Genomic DNA, 18897 nt, shown 5'->3' on the forward strand with positions numbered 1-18897 from the left:
TAGTCGCAAGTGCTATCTCCCATCACCGCCCGCCGACGACGGCTTGCCGACAATCGGACATCCCGACAGAATAAACGAAGTTGAGGTTATGACAGAAACCCATGAAGACGCCATATATTATGACGATACAATCGCGCGAGTCCTGGAGCATCAATTGTGTCTGTCGTACAGATAAAATGTGCCATCTTTGACAAACGGTCTACTACCACTAATATAGCATTCATACCATCCGACAATGGCAAACCAGTAATAAAATCCATTGATATGTCCGTCCATGGGCGGTAAGGTACAGATAATGGTTGAAGAAATCCAAATGGCAGGTGTCGTACTGGCTTTGTACGACAATTAGCGACATATCGCGCAATATATTCTCTCATGCCAATCCAGTAATAATCTCGCGATATTAATTCGAAGGTCTTTGTACGTCCGGGGTGTCCTGCTGCTGGTACTTTATGACATGCTTGTAGAATCGCCAATTTGAGGGTCGCATCATCAAGGATAAAGAGTAATTGTTCATAACGTAAGATTCCTTCATCATCAATTGTAAATTGAGTTAGTCTCGCGTGAAAGACGTGATAGTTTCGAAAGATCTGCACAGATCTTCTTGAAACTAGTATCACTAGTGCCTTCATTCAAGGTTTGTACGATCTTAATAATGGACAGGGGGTCCGAATGCAGAACTTCCTTTACGCGCTTTAAAATATCATGACCTTCCGGTTGAATTTCCAGTTCTGCAAACTAATGGGCATGCAACACGATTTGTTTTTGTGCATCTATGGTCTCTTCTCCCTCTTTCGGTCGGTCACCAAAGCGTCGCGTGAGTGCATCAGGCTTAACGCCTTGTGGTCACGGTCGATGTTTGATTATGAAGTTGAACCGTGAAAGGAACTCAGACCAGCGAGCTTGTCGACGATTCCGTAACTTGGTGGTGGTGAAATATTCCAAGTTTTTATGATCACTGAGAATGGTGACCACGTGTGCTGAGCCTTCCAGATAATGGCGCCATTCTTCAAAGGCACGAATGATTGCGAGCAACTCCTTGTCATGGACTTCATAGTTAAATTCGGCAGCAGTTAACTTGTGTGAATAATAGGCAACGAGATTCAGAGCGCCTTGATTGTCACGTTGCGAAAGAATGGCTGCAATGGCAAAATCCGAGGAATCTGTTTCAACAATGATATCAGCACCTGGTTGGAAGTGACTGAAGACAGGAGGTGTGGAAATGCGGTGCGAAGACGAGAGAATGCTGTGTCCATTCGAAAGTTAGGGATGCTTAGGTTAATTCAATCAGTGGTTGAGCAATGGCTGGGTAATTGAAAATGAAACGGCGATAAAAGTTGGCTTAACCGAGGAAGAACAAACATCCTTAATGTTTTTGGGCATGGGCCACTCTAAAATGGCGGCAACCTTCCGAAGGTCCATGCTAATACCATTGCGTGTTATAACATAGCCAAGGAACTCCGTAGATGTACTGTGGAATTCACACTTCTCCGCCTTAACAAAAAGTTGTGCTTGCTGTAGTTGTGAAGGATTAAAAAAGTGAGATCAAAATGACGAAAGAATCAAATGATCATAAAAGCAGCTTCAGCATTATGTAAATTGAAAGTTTGAATTCTTTGGAAATAAAATGTGCAATTTTACTTTTGTCATGATCTTCTATTATGTTTATCGGTAAAACATCTACATGATATCTGCGAATTTTCCATGCTAATAAATGACTGATATAGCGAAGTGATAGATATCTGATGGTTAATTTTGTTCTCTGCAGTGCTAAAACTTAAACCGGGCATAAAATTTGTGCATCATCCTTTGATCTCTCCTTAACTTTCACATTCATAAAACTAGCATTTCAATATTATTGCAGTTTAACATTAGCAAGACATTCTCTGAAATTAAATTCAGATTAATTGTGAACAAGTAACAGGTTAATATGGTATATGTATATCTATAATAGGCACGAGAGACGTTGTTTAAAAGAAATTCAACATTGAAATGTAATGAGAAATGTCAACCTGCTATTAAGACATTCCTTCATCCACCAAAGATTCTTTTTTTCAATTCTTGCAAATTCTTCAACTCATATTTTCGCACCTTCTATTGAAATTTATGCTCTTAAATTGCTGTTGCAATTCTTGATCCTACATACATTAGTAAAGAATTCACTTTTAATTTCAAGTAATGGTTTGGCAATGCTATACCGGGAATAAACCTTCAATAAAATTTAAAAAGTCGAATGACCAAACATTTGACAGTACATCAAATATGAAAATATATTTACTTGGCAAAGATCTGTTCTAGTCTCAGTTCATGCAATAAATTAGCTTGTCAAGGAATTAATACATAACACCATCGTAGATCAATAACGTAAAGTAGTTATGTAATGTAAAAAAAAGTAAGTTACCCTACTTAATTGTAATTATATGCTTCATTACATGATAGATAATAGCTTCGTTTAAATTTTGCCATTAAGTAGGAAAGTTAACAATGACTAACCGAATTACGTCTCGTTGACTGCAATTTTTATTTGTTGCATAATGGAGCTCAATATTAGTGAAGATTTTAGTTTTTCGGAGTCCTTAATCGCACATTTAGAATCAGAAACAGCCCGTCTTACAAAGTCCTTGGCAGAGACAGCGGACGAGCTGAAAGTGGTTACAACACAAAATTTGCAGTTAATTAACCAGATAGAAGAAATAGAACATGAATCGGAGTTAAGAGGGTCAGATGCCGAAAAATGGCGTCGATTGTATCAAAATGAAAAAAGATTACTTGACGATACGCGAGACCAAGTAGCAACTTTACATGATGGTCTAAAGAGTCGGGACGAAAATAACCATGATCTAGCGTTTCAGAAAGTTTGCTTACAGCAAGAGCTTGATATAGTTAGAAATCATGCTCGGGAATTAACAGAGCAGTGTCGTACGTTAGAAAAACGAAACGATGAATTACATCAGCACGTGAATGTAGTAGAAGATCAGAATAACTTGCTATTAAAAGAACTTGATACTTTAAACTGTCAAATAGGGCTGGACTCTTCTAGTTTCAATCGGCTATTGGATAGAAATAGGAGAAATTCAGATGATATAAATGGAGTGCGATTTCTTTCAAGTGAGCTTGCCATGGATGAAGATGAAGTAGTTTCAGAGTACTCTGAGAAGGATCGTGATGAAAGCTCAATTACTGATTATACGGATCACGGTGAAGATTTTTCCGATATAAAATCAAACTTTGAAGCGCTTAGACTTGACATGTTAGCCAATTTCTCATGGCTTACGCCAGATGGTCTTCATCAGTTTAAGAATGTCGTGGAGAACGTTCTTTTTAAATCTGGGTCATTTAACATTGACTTGAAAACCTTAAACTCAACCGAAACATTGTTGGCATCACTTATTAAGCAACATTTTCTTATAAAAGAACTGAAAGATGTTGGCGGGAGTTCGAATAATATAGTGTCAGAGTCACATGTGGACCCGAGAGTAGATCCACAAAGTGCAAGTTTAGAATTGCCTAAAACTTTTACACTACCTGCCATTAAACAAACCAATTGGCTACCACGTTTGCACATGTCAATTTTTATGCTCTGTCTATGTATTTTACTGCTTCTTGTTGCAATAATTGCAGGTTTTTTTATTCGGTTTGCTCTGTTTTTGTCGGTGTACTCTGCGACTTCTGGATTACTTCATGATAGATGTGAATTTCAGTCTGCCTTGATATTACCTTGGTGGGTAGAAAATCGTTTTCCAGGAGTAGAAAAGGTTATGTTTACATTGAATAGATGGCTGTTCACAGAGGAGTTTTATATTGGATGATGGAATGGTTTATTATAATAGCTTGGAGTTTTGTGTGTGGATATTTCAATTTTATAGCTAATTTAGCTTAGTAAGAATAAAGTTGTGTTGATTATAAAATTTTTGTTTCATGTAGTTAGTTATGTTAGCATTTTATTTATAACAAATAATAAATATAAACAAATAAACAAATGAATAAACACTAATAACTTCACAACAACATAAATATCAACTTGCCTTCAAGAAAAAGATTAGCCTCGCTGAATAGACAACAAAGATAGCAAAGAAAGAAAAATTTTACGGGAAATAGTTTAAATTACAGGAAGGAAATAGGTATGGTGTCAATAAGTTAGTACTAACTACGCAAGTGTCATAGATGACTAAGCCGCGTGCGCCACATCATCGCAAGCTATCATTATACATATGCAGGTGTCTGTACATAAATAATTTCATATAATAGCTGAAGGAACGTATTGTTATCAGTGTTATTTTATTCAGTCAGAGCTATCTCATGATATAAGTTTTTTTAACAATTAGTTATGAATTTCAGGTTTTACTGGACGCAATTGTATAATAAATGGCGATCTATAAAAATTCCTTTAAGAAAAAAATTTTATGTTGGTAAGAAGTTATAGAGACACTTATGGCTAATCTTATGGCTACTTGTTCTGGACAACTTTTTGATAAACTAATCACTTTTTTAATAGGGCAAGACTTGGACGGGAACACATTTTGGGAATTTGAAAATAAAAATATGCCAAGTCGACCGCGTCGAATAGTGCAGCTCCGTAATCGCACTCAGGCTTATATTGATTATAAATTACCTCGTAAGTATGAACCACGGGACTTGGGTACAGTGCCAAAAAATACTATAGAGTATCTAACTGGTCAAGCTCAATGGAATCAATGGCTGCGTTATGTTCGCCATGATCCACCGACGATTGAGGAACTTCAGAATGAAGAATTGAGATTGGCCACACTTAAACAGCGGATTTTGGAAGCGGATGCTCGCTGGAAAAGCATACCTCTTAAGACAAAATCTAACATCAAAGATGACGTGCCAATATCAAATTTGAATAATGCTTTCATTGGCGATTTTAAAATATCGGACTCAAAAGAACCCAATGCGTTTGAAGACCGCACTCTAGATCCTTCATTGAAAAATAAAGCTGAGAATCAATTAAGATCTCAGCCGAACTCTAACGAGTTTCGTCATGAGGTGTGGTCTCAGAAGCCTCTTAAGCGCCAGTGACGGGATCTTTGTTCTAGTTATATTTTGGTATTTGGAATAAACTGTGTGCCAATATTTATCAATAAGAAGTTATATATTCGTGTTGATGAATTTTTTTTTAAAGATCGTTAACGTTTGCATCAGTCTATAAATATTTCGAGGGTATTACCTACTTCTCATCTAGTTCAGTTATTAGCATTTTTAGTTTATTGGAGCTGAAGAGTTTACAATTTATTAGTTAACTTATGTGGCCATGGAAGGTACGAGGCAGTTATGTACTCGATTTCCTTGTCACTCAGTGTGATTTTAATAGTTGATCGCGCTGAAGTATGTACATAGTTACTCAGTTATCGTTAAGGCTACTGCCTAGACTATCCATAGTCATGATTACGGTCATATGCTATGATTATAACATATGATTACGAATGAATAATGAATAAACCCAGTTACATGTATGATGTACTATATATACATTATATAAATACCATTTAATAGTTGGTGTTGTAATATGTGCGAAAAGCCAATGAGCTGTAGGAAGACTGCATCAACATATCAGGAGGTTCATTGGTGCCTCCAAAAGATTTTATTTAACCTTACTTTGCATTAACCACGTCGTTATGAGTAACGCCGGGTAATAACGTGTATTTTTTTCAGCTATATACAATAAGGTTTTGAAATTAACTTATGTGTAATATACTACATAGTTAATAATATTAAATTGCCCCTTTTCAAAGTAGTAGGCACAATCTCTTAAATTTTCTTCAAAAAAAGGTTTCTTTCGAAATATTTTTCTGTCGCATAGATAGTATATTATTTGTGTATTAAGAATTTCACTATTTATTAAAAATAATGAGCTCAGAGATTCCGTCAATTGAATCATTAAAGCTTGATGAAGCGCATCAGAAACTTTCAGGTCAATTGGTAACGCCATGGGAAGTTGAAGGTGCTGTCGTTGATGGAAAGGCTCAGGATATTGATTATGACAAATTGATTGAAGCTTTTGGAACAAAGAAAGTAACTCGAGAAACTCTTGATCGATTCGAGAAAGTCACGGGGCACAAGCCTCATAGGTTTCTACGACGGGGAATATTTTTTAGCGAGCGAGACTTGCACGAAATTTTGACTCGCTATGAGCTTGGGAAGCCTTTTTTTTTATATACTGGTCGAGGTCCTTCGAGTGATAGCATGCATCTAGGACATATGACACCTTTTCTTTTTACTAAGTAAGTTCCTCAATGCAAGTTGCTTGGTTTTGCTAATAACCTAGGTGGCTTCAAGATGTGTTTGATGTACCCCTTGTAATTGAAATGACGGGTAAGCTCATTACATGAATTATTAATGGCATATTAAAATTAACTTTTTGAAGATGACGAAAAATTTCTTTTCAAATCAAACTTGAAAATTGAGGACGTCAGAAAATTTACGACTCAGAATGTTAAAGATATTTTGGCAGTTGGTTTTGACGTGAAGAAAACATTTATTTTTTCAGATTTGGATTATATGGGAGGAGAATACTATGCTAATGTTGTTCGGGTTGCACGTCAGATCACAACGTCAACCGCAAAGTCAGTATTTGGGTTCGAGGACAGCGATAATATTGGTAAGATTCATTTTGCCTCTATTCAAATTACTGCTGCGTTTTCAAATTCGTTTCCTCATATATTTGGGAACCGTAAGGATATTCCGAGCTTGATTCCGTGCGCAATTGACCAGGATCCTTATTTCAGGCTGTGTAGGGACGTTGCCTTCAAACTAAAGTACCCTAAGCCATCTTTACTTCATTCGCGGTTTTTCCCAGCTTTACAGGGCTCTCAGAGCAAGATGTCTTCTTCTGTGGACAGCTCGGCGATTTTTATGACTGACGGTGCGAAGGCTATCGACAAAAAGATTAAAAAGTATGCTTTTTCTGGTGGACGAGCAACCTTAGAAGAGCAGAGAAAGTATGGAGGCAATCCAGATGTTGATGTGTCTTTTCAGTATTTGTCGTTTTTCCTCGAAGATGATGACGAGCTTCAGAAGATACGGGATGCATATGTTAATGGCGAGCTTCTTACCGGTGAGCTCAAGCTTTTGTGCATAAAGAGCTTGCAAGAATTCGTGGCCGATTTCCAACGGAAGCGAGCTGCGGTGACGGACGACGTTGTGTCAGAGTTCATGAAGGTGAGGAGCCTGGAATGGGGCAGGCAGGAAAGAAGAGTGCCTGTTGGAGTGCCTGCTGTATAGAGTTAGTGGGGATGACTATATCGAGTTAGATTAGTGATATGTTCATGCGTTGGGTGATAAAAACAGGTAACTATAACTATAGTACGATGTAGATTAACTAAGTCTTGCAACTTAATTAAAAGATCTTCGCGGGTGATGACGTTTTAGTATTAAACGCAGTAGTTTATATGCTTTTGTTCCGCAATCGCCGCGTGATGAGTCGCGATTACAAACTTGGCCGGTATGATCTCATAGGCCTGACAACCGTAAATGACCCGGGGTCACCGCAAAATAAATTGACCACTTTCGCACTTTACTTCAGTTTTCGTTTCCAATCATTAATCTCAAGCTACGCTTATCATCATGGGTTATCTTTTTGTCTCCAATATAATTCTCAGAAGTTTGGCATTTGCCTTTCTTGTCATTACCTTAGGACTGACTGGTTCTTTAATTAATGGCCAGGCTTTCGGCCGTCCGCAAGTGAACTTTATTATGTTTACGTCTGTTTTTGGTTTACTTTTTGGAGTGCTCTATCAAGTTCTTGCACTGTTTATTTCAGCTCTTGCGTTTCCAATTGTGCTTGCGGCCTTGGATTTTTTGAACACGGTATTTACGTTTTCAGGAGCAACTGCTCTTGCTGTTGCAATCCGGGTACACTCCTGCACGAACGTACAATATCTCAACAGCAACTCTGTTGCGCAAGGATCTACTGACCGTTGCCGAAAGGCACAGGTATGCGCTTGAATTATCTTTTTCTTTTTTTTTTTTTTTTTTTTTTCCTTCTAATTAGTTTTAGGCGGACACTGCTTTTACATATTTTGCTTTTATTGTTTTTCTCGTCGCTCTCGTTTTGTCAATTTCCACTGGATTCCGAGAAGGTTGGGGAAACATTCCTATTCGCAAACGGCCAGCTCGTCCAGGCCCAAGCATGTCACAGGTAGCTTAGATGAATTATCTGTGTTGTGAGTTTGGAAAGTATCGACTTGATTCACATTATCGTCTGTGTTTTCGGGTTAAGAAATAAATATCCAGATTTTTTTTATTTTTTTTCTAATTTTTTTTGTTTTTTTTTTTTCAAGTAATTATATCCAATTAGTATGTATTATTTTTTTACAAGAATGGATATGAAATTGTGAGGTTACGAGGAGTTTAATAATTTTTTTTTATTAATTTAATAGTAATATAAGAAGTTTCTGCAAAAATATATTAAACAAACTATCAGTAGTGCCTTGGATAAGGTGTCCTGGTGATTTTAGGACATGGATTTCTATGGCCAATTATTTTTAGTGCCGAAAAAAATTTATATCGGAATATATCAGGACATGGCGTCAGCTATGTATTTCAAATGCGGAGGACCAGGTATATAACCATCCGTGTGCCGTATGTAACGCAATAAGCTATATCCTCAAGTTACGTACGTTCTATTTAGAGCCATATATTATAATAATATCCCTTATTATGAACAGATTTACTCATGGATCTTATCACAAATAACAAAAAACTTAATTTATTCAAGCTGATTGACTGTTTACCGCAAGCTCCATAATTAATCGAGTTGCCATGTGTAAAAACGGATAGGTAGAAAGCGTTTCTTCATCCTTTTGCTCTCTTTCGTTAGACGAAGGTGCGGGAACAAATCTATCACTATCACGTTGCTGAAATTCTGAATATTGTTCTTGCGATCTGTTACTTCTTTCCTCTTGCTTTTCTTCAGTAGATGCAGGAGTACTGTGAGAATCAGCCACGGCAGAACTCTCTGGCTGCAGTTTTTCCAGCTTGGTTAGATTCGAGAGCATGCCCAAATTATGAACATTGCCACTATTAATCGTTACGACAGACGAGCTTCTACTAACATTAGGACTTGAAGCTCTTCGTCGACGTATTCTTTCCTTTTCTTTTGCAAGTATGTGTTCATCACCTTGGCTCCACCATCCATCAAATTTGAAATCAACAAGATAGTTATTTTGTTCCAGTTGATAAAGTTGAATTTGCATCTTCATCAGTTTGCCTTGCTCGCCAAATAGCTCCGCCCCTTTTTTGTCATTATAGTCTCGCGGTAAATACTGCCACCTCACTAATATTGTCCATGGATCTTCTTCGGAAGGCTTGGCCCATTCCGCTCCTAGGCCCTTTAATGCGTGGTAAATCTCGCCCATAACGTCCACTGGATATGACCGAGATCGAATGCCGAAATGCCATCGCATTTTCGACTTCCTACTAGAAGATGTGGACGATCGCGCAAGCTTTTCGAGATTAGATGACATTCCGGGATGCATTGCCAACATATTTGCACGATGATACGTAGGTAGCGACGACGGTAACACTGCGATAGTAGTATTAGGCGTTGAAATATCAGCAGCATTTAACGCTGACGAAAGGTGATGGCTGTCGAAAGTCAAAGTCTGCTCATTCTTTTTGCGGTTTAATGATCCTTCATTCGATCGTAGACCTTCAGAAGACCAAGATGGAGGACTTGAAGACAGAAACCCATCTTTACTCTCAGACCCTTTCTCCATAAGTTTGTTCTCCCGCATCAACTCATATGCATCCCGAATTTCATTGCTTTCAGCCTTATTCTTCAATGCATCGTATACTTCTTCTTTGCCGTAGCCCATAGTCCTTCCCAAAGCACCCACTACAGTATCATCGATTTCAGCCCCTGGTTTTTCTTCCGGGGGTAAAAGATATTCCGGTAAGTTAACTTTGAACCATTTGTCTTGCATGATCTCTCTGACTGTAATCCTATTAAGCGGATTTACGACCAACATTCGTTGCAGAAGATGTTTAACAGGAGGTGATAGATAAGACGGTAAAGTATATATTCCGCCATTGATTTTCTTAAATAGTGTTGGAATAAACTCTTCATCGAATGGAAGTCGGCCGCACAGCATGACATAGAGAATCACACCACAAGACCACACATCCACTTCTGGCCCAGCATAAAGCTTCCCCGATATTACTTCTGGTGCAGCATAATTTGGCGATCCGCAGCTTGTTTTCAAAAAGTTTCCATCTGTCATAATATTTGACAGGCCAAAGTCTGCAATTTTAACATTCAAATTCTCATCCAGTAATAAATTCTCCGGTTTGAGATCGCGGTGGACAATTTTATGACGATGACAATATTCAACTGCACCAATAATCTGCTGAAAAAACCTACGAGCCTCGTCTTCAGGCACCATACCTCGTTGAACAATATAATCAAATAGCTCTTTACCAGCAAATTCTATAACCATGATAATTTCATCCTTAGATTTTATAACGTCATACAGTTTGATGATGTGAGGATGCCGCAATAATCTCAAGTAAGAGATCTCTCGTTCGACTCGTCCCTGCATGTCTGATTTCGCAAGCATTTTCCGATCAATGATCTTAAGTGCCACTCGTTGATGTGTAGCTAAATGATATGCAACTATAATAAACAATGTCAAAATTCTGGTTTCCAATATGGCACCACGAAGTACTTACGTTTAACCTTCCCGAATGACCCCTCGCCAAGAGTCTTGATGATCTGATACCGTCCAATGCGGCCCTGGTTTACCGAATGTTCAGAAGTCCTACCATCAGAAGCAGAAGAAACATATGAAGACATGTTGCACAAAAGGGGTAGTCTTTGATAGGCCCCAAAAGGTGACAGCTTGTGAATATTCTGTTCCTATGAAAGTCGTGGATCTGGGGCGCGCGATCAAATGTGAATCGTACAATGTAGTGTACAAGCCCCTCAGCCCGGGCTATGCGAATGATTTACCCATTTAACTATTTAGTTCATCTATAATACTAGATTGAGATACTGCAATGACAGATATGAACACTGCTTTGATCAATAGGTCTTTGACCACCGTTCACACTGTGTGTATACTTCTTTGTTTTACCTGGCTGATTGCTAACGTTCTCAACAGGAACTCGATTTTCTAAGATCATCCAAAGTGATAACTGAACAGGCGTTTGACCAAATTTCTCGTTCTCTACCGACTTTTTATAAAGCTGGCTTATCTACAGCAGATAGGCCTGATAATAAGCTTCCTGAGAATCACTTGCATGAGAAATCAGATTTCAATAATTCTGCCCAGCAGTCATTTTCAGTAACTCCTCCACAATATTCGTCCGTGCCACCAGCTCAGCAGTTTCAACTTGCCGAAGCTATCTATGATTACAATTCAACAGATTCAGCAGATTTACCACTATATCGCGGTGCTCACATTATTGTCTTAGAAAAGGTTAATCCAGACTGGTGGCGTGGTCGTGATGAGAAATCCGGTCAAGAAGGTATTTTTCCTTCTTCTTACGTGAGACCGATTGACAACTATGGGACTTCGCAATATTTTGGTTCACAGGAAAAGCAATATAATTCTTATTCTGTACAGCATCTTCAACCTCAGCCTCAGTCTTACAGTTATTCTTCGCCACAATACTATGCCCCTCCGCTGACACCGCAACAGGCCGTTGGCCAAAATGACACTCTCTCTATCCAACAACAACAGCAACAACAGCAACAACAGCAACAACAGCAACAACAGCAACAACAGCAACAACAGCAACAACAGCAACAAGGAACGCATGCTGAGAGTTCTTTTGAAAGACATTCCAAGAAGTTTGGTAAAAAACTTGGAAATGCCGCAATATTTGGCGCCGGGGCGACTATAGGTTCTAACATTGTAAATTCCATTTTCTAGTCTAATGTCAATGCTACATGGAATTGGCATGTGTGTAATTTTGAGGGAAATAATATTCTATGGAAGACTCTGTTGTTGGGTTAAAGTTTTACAAATGGTTAAGGGGTAAATGGTTTGGGTTTTAATTTGGCTTCAATTTTTGCAACATTTATCTCTCTATTTTATGCTTAGTATCAATAAAAACCATTGATGCCAGTAATTGCTCTGCCTAAAATTAATGCATGAATGTCACTCTGACCCTCATACGTCTGAACAACCCAAAGATTAGCGGCAATTCGCCCAATATGGTACTCGTCACTAGCGGCGTTACCGCCGAAAACCTCCATTAGTTGGCGACTGTTATGAAGTGCTCTGTCACAGTTCTGGCGTTTAATCAGACTAATCATCTCCGGATCTGCCTTTCCAGAGTCTTTCAATCTTCCCACTTGAACGCATGCAAGAAGACCATAAGAAATGTCAGTCAAGGCATCTGCCAACTTTTTTTGAATCAGTTGATACTTGGCTAACGGATTTCCATTAAACTGAGTACGCTCAAGTGCATATTTTCGAGTAATTTCTAATGCACCTTCAAGAGCGCCCATTGTACCCCACGCAATTCCATATCTAGCCGAATTTAATAAAGTAAATGGGCCTTTAAGTCCCTTGACTGAAGGAAATAAATTCTCTTGAGGAACTTCAACCTCATCCATGTTAATGGTACCTGTAATACTAGCTCTTAATCCAGTTTTTCCTTTTATGGGTGGAGTGGCAAGGCCAGGACCTGCTGTTGATCTTTGGACTAAAAACCCTCTAATCTCACCATCGAGCTTAGCCCATACCAGTAAAACATCAGCAATCGGTGAGTTTGTGATCCAATTTTTTGCACCATTCAGAACATAAACACCTTTTTTTGTGGGATGTGGGCGTGCTACTGCTTCCATTGATGCAGGATCAGAGCCATGATTTGCTGAATCATGTTAGACAGATAAAATCAATATAATCTGTTGTAAAATAATAAACATTACATACGCTCTGTTAAACCAAAGCAGCCTATTATCTTTCCTGCAGCGAGTTCAGGTAAAAATCGTTCTTTTTGCTCGTCTGTTCCGAAAGTATAAATTCCTTGCATTACCAAACTAGACTGTACACTCATCGCTGACCGATAACCGGAATCCACTCTCTCCACTTCTCTCGTGATAAGCTAGTATTTGTTACCTTTCGCAGCTATAGTAAACAAATTAACAATACTTACACCGTATGCCACACTACTGACTCCTGTGCAACCATACCCATCAATTGTAGCTCCCAAAAGACCCAGTTCGCCAAGTTCTGTTAGAATGCTTCTGTCAAAGTGCTCATTGCGATATGCCTCAACTATTCGCGGCTGAAGCTTGTCCTGGCAATATCTACGGGCTGTCTCGCTAATATCACGTTCTTCATCAGTCAACAATGTCTCCAATAATAATGGATCCTTCCACGTAAATGACGACTTAAATCTAGTCCATTGACCAGCAGAAGAAATGTATGTCCGAAACGCTTTTCGTGCATTTGACAAGAGAATGTTCGACATAATTTCTATCTACACGAATAATTGTTAAACAATTAACTATATAAACCTCACTACTGATATTATTTTTATCGCTAATTATCGGTAGTTATAATTAACTAATTATTAAAATAATTTATAGTTTAATGGCGCGCCAAATGTTCCGGAAGTTTCATTTGAACGAAGTCGTCTTTACATAATCACTTTCTTGTAACTAACTTAACTAACTAAAAGCAAATCTCATTGAACGTTCGATATATGCAGGCAAAATCAAGGGGTCAACGGCATTCGCTTAACTTTTAAAGCTTACAAAAAATAGTGACATAATATTATTAACTTGTCCTTTGCATGCAAGTATGTATTTATCATTTCAAGCTCTATACAATTGTCGTTACCGCCTCGGTATGTAGATTATCTGAATAAAAAAAATTAAAAATGCTTTGGCCAAATAATATCTTTGATATTATTAAAAAAGCCGCCTTTATCATAAATATTATCAATTGCTTCTAAGCTTGACACTCGCTCCACCTGTGAGAACCCTACTGGTATTAGTCTGTTAATTTCTCCGTTTTCGTAAACATGAACATATATTCTCCGAGAGTCTATTCTTGGTTTTAAATTTTCCACATGACCAAGGTATGTACTTAATGACGCTTCTTCGTCGCTACCACTACTAGAGCCAATGTCTTTTGGTGCAGTTTCTTTGGTCTCATAGACGTATAACATCCCTAATTCAACATCAAACTGCACCTCTGCCCACTTTTCGGATTCATTAGTTGTCATGCCTTGGTGAATGTAGATAATATGCTGAATTAAAAAGGCGATGATCAATGGGGCTACCAATGTTGAAATCATAAATAAAGATGAGACATAAGGCGTCCATGAACGCGAGTGAATCAATCGCTTTCAACAGTCAGTGTCATTACATAAAAAGAGTTCAAAACAAAACAAAACATACAATCCATTTGGAATAGCTGGCCCAATAATATTTTGGCCTTAACTCCTCTGCATAATATTGCTTTAAATACTCTTGAAAAAGAACATCAAAAGTAAGGTAAGAACCATATATCAATACAATCAAATTGCTCAATAAAAATCCGAGAAAATATCTGTAATTGTAATACCCCACGCAATTATTAATCCATGCACCTAATAAGTCAGTATTTTAGATTGACATAAAAATGCACCAACATACAGTGATGGTCCATTCTCGCTATACAATGCTTGCAAACGCTGCAATGTTTACTTCTGGCTAGTTTACTAAAATGACAGGTCCTGCAAGGGGGTTGATCAGAATAAAATATGATGTCATCGTGCTCAAACTCTTCTGTCATCTTGCTAACATTCTCGTTAGTGATATATCCAGGATCTGTGAACGCTGAGAAATAAAAATAGACATATGGCTGAAATGCAAGAGGTGGAATGAAAAGTCTGCAGCCAGTATTAGTAGTACGCCAAAAAAGAGCAGCCAAGATCATTTTTCTAACCTGTGAATTGGAGATCGGACAAACTGCCATGCTTCTTTAAAAAAAAAAAATAAAGACCCTGTAATTATTGCAAGATAAAATATCTTTTCCATTCTATTAGATAAATAACTTAACATATAATATTCTTACTCACAGATACCGTCCAGTTTTTGTCGTTCACCAGGTGACTCGTCCAGCGATTAGTATAGCTATATATTCGACCACCTGTAAGCTGCCTATCGATAGCAACTAATCTAGACGGTATATTATGCCATAGAAAAATATGAGCGCTACCCACAAGTGTTCCCCTATTCGTCACTAAGCATTGGCACCGTTACATGCAATAAACTCTACTTACTTGAAAGCTGGTAAACGACCAAACAATATAATAAAAACCAAAGTTGAAAATATTACAATGAATGCAACAACATAGTACAAAGCCAAATAACGCATATTGAAAAGAAATATTTGAAGCTTTTGCCTGTCTTGTACAAAAACGTTATTGTGTATCAGGTTTTATCCGTCTCTAATCAAAATGAATTCTGAAGTATTAGCAATTGCTATTATACTAGCTTGACTTTATATCATCAAACATCCTAACAAATTTAAACTGGACATACCTGGTTTAATTTATGAGCATGCGGAAGGCTTCGTTCTGGCTTTATCAACAATCACGTGGATGTTTTTAGCTAAAAAATATAGTTAATTACTTACTTGTAAACGCGCAACAATATGACAATACACAACGTCAAAGTACGGTTGCAAATCGATATTTAAAACGAAGCATGAGATCGCACATTTTTTTTTTGATTGAAGAAAACTAGATTACTTTGTAAATTTTATGCTTTGATATTTGATTCAGTAATTGATATCAGAGATCATGCCCAATGGCTTCAAAAATGGAAGAATGGCCTTCTTTATTCATAACTACAAAGGGGCCAATGAAGTTTTACATCTTTTCCGACCTTCCTGAGGACTTTCAGGATGCTTTAAAGAGAGATATTGTGGTAGGGAATAATATTTAAATTTTTGTTTTGTCACACTGACATGGTTTAGTTCAATGGCGGAATTATTTCTAATTATGTGGACGAAGCGAATATTCTTCTTGACTTACCGTCGATTGAAAGGAAACATTATAAAATGAGGTATGGTATATAAACTTATTTTTTACTTGTTTTTTAACTTTGATGCAGGCATGACATTTCGTTTATCCAAGACTGTGTTCAACAGAATACTCTGCTTGACCTCGATCGCTATCAAATTTCATCAACCCAGTATGTTTGTTAAATATGTCCTATGAAAGTTTTTATTCTGACCTTTAGCATTGTTTTATCTCCCGTAACTTCGAATAATATTCTATCGAATACGACTTGTACGAACACGGCATTGGTATTGCTGCCATTTACGATTTTATTGGACTTAGCTTATGTTTATAGGGTGTTAATAAGTTTTTAACAACTTCTGGAAGCACATCGTAAGTAAAATCTACATCTAATTTTTTTTTTCTAATTATATTAGTCCGATCGATGTGGTTTGCAAAAAAGAAAAACGTCAGCTACCAAAAGTATGGTCTTCCTCCGATTGCTTGCCATCTTCAAAAATGCCTATCAATATGGTCGACAATACTACCCAGATATTGTGTGAAACCTCGAAGCACATGTCAAATCCCAAGAATCCAGAATTTTGTCTTTCATCATCAAGCTTGTCTCTTGAGTTACCTGTCAAGCAAAATGTCAAAGATATGAATATCGATAGGATATTGCCGAATGATAACACTACTTTCAACAGGATTATACGCGATAGAGTTGAAAACACTCGATCATTTGTATTTCAGGCCTTAACTAAAGATGAGAATATTTCGTTATTTCCAAGTAATGATATTAATGAAGGAAGAAGCCACCTTTCTTTGAATGGGAAATATACAAGCACATCAGGCAGAGATGATAATTGTTTGCAGAGAAGCAGTGTTAATGACTCAGAAAATATTGGCTATAATGTGTTTTTTACTGATTATTGCCAGTATGATTATTTTCTGAAGTTTTCAGAGTATAAATTAAGCAGCTATCAAGCACAATCTGACTACGCTGACCTCTATTTTGCCCGTGAAAACATTGTTTGTGCATGTGAAGAATTATCCAAAGAGTATGGGCAATCAAAGGAGTTTGTGTATATGATACTTTATCGAACCTCTTTAGATGTCGAGCTATCAGCGGACATTATATCTCGATTTCAAGGCAAAGAGAATATTGAAGATAAAGACTTGAAACCCACAATGGGCCTATTTAGTGAAAACGATGACAAGATATTAAGAAGAAACCTTCGGACTGAAGTTGAAAATCTTATACTTAGACATGGTTGGGAAAGGGTAGCTTCGCGGAAAGAATTTCTTGATGTTGTTTTGGATACAACTGATAAGGAAGTGCTATGAACTAGAAGGTCTATGGACCAATTGTATAAAGGAGTGATGGTATATTTCAAAAGCTGTATTTAACTACAAGGTACCAGTCGAGCCCTTTATTTGCTCTTTGTTAAAAAAATAAGACTTATCAAGATCCAGCTTTTAAAAAACTTGTTCATTACTTATTTGTCGGTTTTTATTTTTCGACTAATACTGAAAAAAGAGCATATATGACGTCAAAATAAATGTTATAATATTTTCCAAGAACTGAATCATTTATAATAGCAGAAATGATTGTGTTGATCGCTTATTATCCGTTAGCACGATATTTAGGAATACGAGAACACACAGGAATATCTAAAAATCGTTCTATTAATAATTATGAGCAACATAATTACATGTTACAGCTATTATACAGTACATCATCGTAACCATGCTACGCAAATATATTGCTTAGAAGCTTCTTCATTTTGTCTTCCGCACCTTTATCCGTCGGTTTGACAGTATTGGAAGGTAGTACAGAGTCTTTAACCATGCGTTGTTTAAAATTCCTTCGAATATCAATTGGCTCTTGACTGTCCGCTTCAACGTTATGGTTTTGTTTCTTTTTTCGCTTTCCTTGAATCTTTTCAATCATCTTTGCCCGTTCAACATTCCTAATAAACGTTTTATTTTCACGGTTAGCCTGAGAAATCTCAGCCCTCAATTTTGATTGTCTTGATTGATTTTCATAAGATATTTGCTCTGTAAGATGATGCCATTTAAATTTAGGTAAATACTTAACGTTGAGAATGTCGTCATGATAATACGATCCTTTTTTCCCGCCTGACTATCATTAGTGTCTTGCAAGTTAAAGTGATGCGAATATAACTTACCGATAATATTTCCATTTAGCGTGGATGCCGCAAGTTTCGCTTTCTTCTTTTCTTTAAATTCAATCCATCCTTCCACAAAACTTCTCTTCTTGTTGCCACCAAATCTGACTCGTCGTGCGTATGCTTTTGGGTCCTCTGGTGAAAGGAAAACCCGATCAATTTCCCCAAATCGGCCCAATACTTGCCGCACTTTTGCTGGCTTCATAAATGGAGGAATACGAGAAAGATAAACCACACCAGACTTTTCAATCTTCTCTTTATTACTTTGCAATTCTTTAGTAGATAACCGCTTGAGGACTTGATTACTGTCGATGACTTGATCTTCATCGTCTATTCCGTCTGAATTGTCGTCAATTTCATCTTCTGAATCATCTTCTTCATTTTGACTGTCATCTAAGTTATTTTGGTTTAAAAATCCAGCCAAAGTATCGTTATATTTTCGCTTTTTGGATCTTATAGTTCTGCTCTCCTCGGATATTTCACTGTTCATGTGGTGAGGTTCATCATCACTAAACTCATCTGAATGTTTATCCTCCGCGCCATCATCTTCTGTAGCAAACCAGTCTGTCTTCTTGTTATTTGTGGACATTTATGCTCTAAATGAAGTTTTTGTTTTTGTTTTTAAGATCTAATACGTTTGAATTACAGTACCTTTGATATATATTACGCAGTCGTTATAAGAAAATATTTTGGTTCATTGGGTTATGGTTTAAAATACAAGTACGCTACGTGTATATCT

At 37.4% G+C, this 18897-nt stretch overlaps 10 protein-coding genes across 10 annotated transcripts; 6 read left to right on the forward strand and 4 right to left on the reverse strand.

Annotated features, from left to right (window-relative positions):
• Nucleotides 1–2464: 2464 nt before the first annotated feature.
• Nucleotides 2465–3941, forward strand: V1514DRAFT_334447 (uncharacterized protein). The gene has a single exon (XM_066928231.1). The coding sequence runs from the start codon at nt 2535–2537 to the stop codon at nt 3807–3809; it is 1275 nt and encodes a 424-aa protein (XP_066782069.1). The 5' UTR covers nt 2465–2534; the 3' UTR covers nt 3810–3941.
• Nucleotides 3942–4327: 386 nt separating this feature from the next.
• Nucleotides 4328–5040, forward strand: V1514DRAFT_283584 (uncharacterized protein; the record flags this gene model as incomplete). The annotated part of the gene is made up of 3 exons (XM_066925127.1): nt 4328–4409; nt 4496–4615; nt 4682–5040. 3 exons carry the CDS (start codon nt 4328–4330, stop codon nt 5038–5040), a joined length of 561 nt encoding a protein of 186 aa, XP_066782070.1.
• A 728-nt stretch (nt 5041–5768) lies between these two features.
• On the forward strand, nt 5769–7523 carry V1514DRAFT_296657 (uncharacterized protein). Its single transcript, XM_066925442.1, has 3 exons — nt 5769–6242; nt 6287–6333; nt 6386–7523. The coding sequence occupies exons 1-3, from the start codon at nt 5869–5871 to the stop codon at nt 7240–7242; spliced, it is 1278 nt and encodes a 425-aa protein (XP_066782071.1). The 5' UTR covers nt 5769–5868; the 3' UTR covers nt 7243–7523.
• V1514DRAFT_334454 (membrane-associating domain-containing protein) lies at nt 7524–8423 on the forward strand. The gene is made up of 2 exons (XM_066928232.1): nt 7524–7953; nt 8018–8423. Exons 1-2 carry the CDS (start codon nt 7585–7587, stop codon nt 8165–8167), a joined length of 519 nt encoding a protein of 172 aa, XP_066782072.1. The 5' UTR covers nt 7524–7584; the 3' UTR covers nt 8168–8423.
• V1514DRAFT_334456 (kinase-like domain-containing protein) lies at nt 8366–10877 on the reverse strand. Its single transcript, XM_066928233.1, has 2 exons — nt 10690–10877; nt 8366–10633 (listed from the first exon to the last, which is right to left on the reverse strand). The coding sequence occupies exons 1-2, from the start codon at nt 10811–10813 to the stop codon at nt 8733–8735; spliced, it is 2025 nt and encodes a 674-aa protein (XP_066782073.1). The 5' UTR covers nt 10814–10877; the 3' UTR covers nt 8366–8732.
• Nucleotides 10878–10998: 121 nt separating this feature from the next.
• Nucleotides 10999–12120, forward strand: V1514DRAFT_296664 (SH3 domain-containing protein). The gene is made up of 3 exons (XM_066925443.1): nt 10999–11070; nt 11121–11693; nt 11748–12120. Exons 1-3 carry the CDS (start codon nt 11017–11019, stop codon nt 11892–11894), a joined length of 774 nt encoding a protein of 257 aa, XP_066782074.1. The 5' UTR covers nt 10999–11016; the 3' UTR covers nt 11895–12120.
• Nucleotides 12013–13613, reverse strand: V1514DRAFT_334462 (acyl-CoA dehydrogenase/oxidase). Its single transcript, XM_066928234.1, has 3 exons — nt 13126–13613; nt 12903–13074; nt 12013–12840 (listed from the first exon to the last, which is right to left on the reverse strand). Exons 1-3 carry the CDS (start codon nt 13441–13443, stop codon nt 12068–12070), a joined length of 1263 nt encoding a protein of 420 aa, XP_066782075.1. The 5' UTR covers nt 13444–13613; the 3' UTR covers nt 12013–12067.
• Nucleotides 13614–13668: 55 nt separating this feature from the next.
• On the reverse strand, nt 13669–15501 carry V1514DRAFT_334464 (DHHC palmitoyltransferase-domain-containing protein). Its single transcript, XM_066928235.1, has 6 exons — nt 15244–15501; nt 15040–15193; nt 14907–14989; nt 14615–14850; nt 14378–14568; nt 13669–14322 (listed from the first exon to the last, which is right to left on the reverse strand). The coding sequence occupies exons 1-6, from the start codon at nt 15336–15338 to the stop codon at nt 13849–13851; spliced, it is 1233 nt and encodes a 410-aa protein (XP_066782076.1). The 5' UTR covers nt 15339–15501; the 3' UTR covers nt 13669–13848.
• Nucleotides 15502–15772: 271 nt separating this feature from the next.
• V1514DRAFT_321285 (uncharacterized protein) lies at nt 15773–17313 on the forward strand (the record flags this gene model as incomplete). The annotated part of the gene is made up of 6 exons (XM_066926044.1): nt 15773–15892; nt 15942–16030; nt 16079–16159; nt 16208–16274; nt 16322–16359; nt 16404–17313. The coding sequence occupies 6 exons, from the start codon at nt 15773–15775 to the stop codon at nt 17311–17313; spliced, it is 1305 nt and encodes a 434-aa protein (XP_066782077.1).
• Nucleotides 17314–17648: 335 nt separating this feature from the next.
• Nucleotides 17649–18817, reverse strand: V1514DRAFT_334470 (uncharacterized protein). The gene is made up of 2 exons (XM_066928236.1): nt 18159–18817; nt 17649–18108 (listed from the first exon to the last, which is right to left on the reverse strand). The coding sequence occupies exons 1-2, from the start codon at nt 18745–18747 to the stop codon at nt 17720–17722; spliced, it is 978 nt and encodes a 325-aa protein (XP_066782078.1). The 5' UTR covers nt 18748–18817; the 3' UTR covers nt 17649–17719.
• Nucleotides 18818–18897: the final 80 nt, after the last annotated feature.

Source organism: Lipomyces japonicus, assembly GCF_038497905.1.
Source record: "Lipomyces japonicus strain CBS 7319 unplaced genomic scaffold V1514scaffold_34, whole genome shotgun sequence".
NCBI lineage: Eukaryota > Fungi > Ascomycota > Lipomycetes > Lipomycetales > Lipomycetaceae > Lipomyces > Lipomyces japonicus.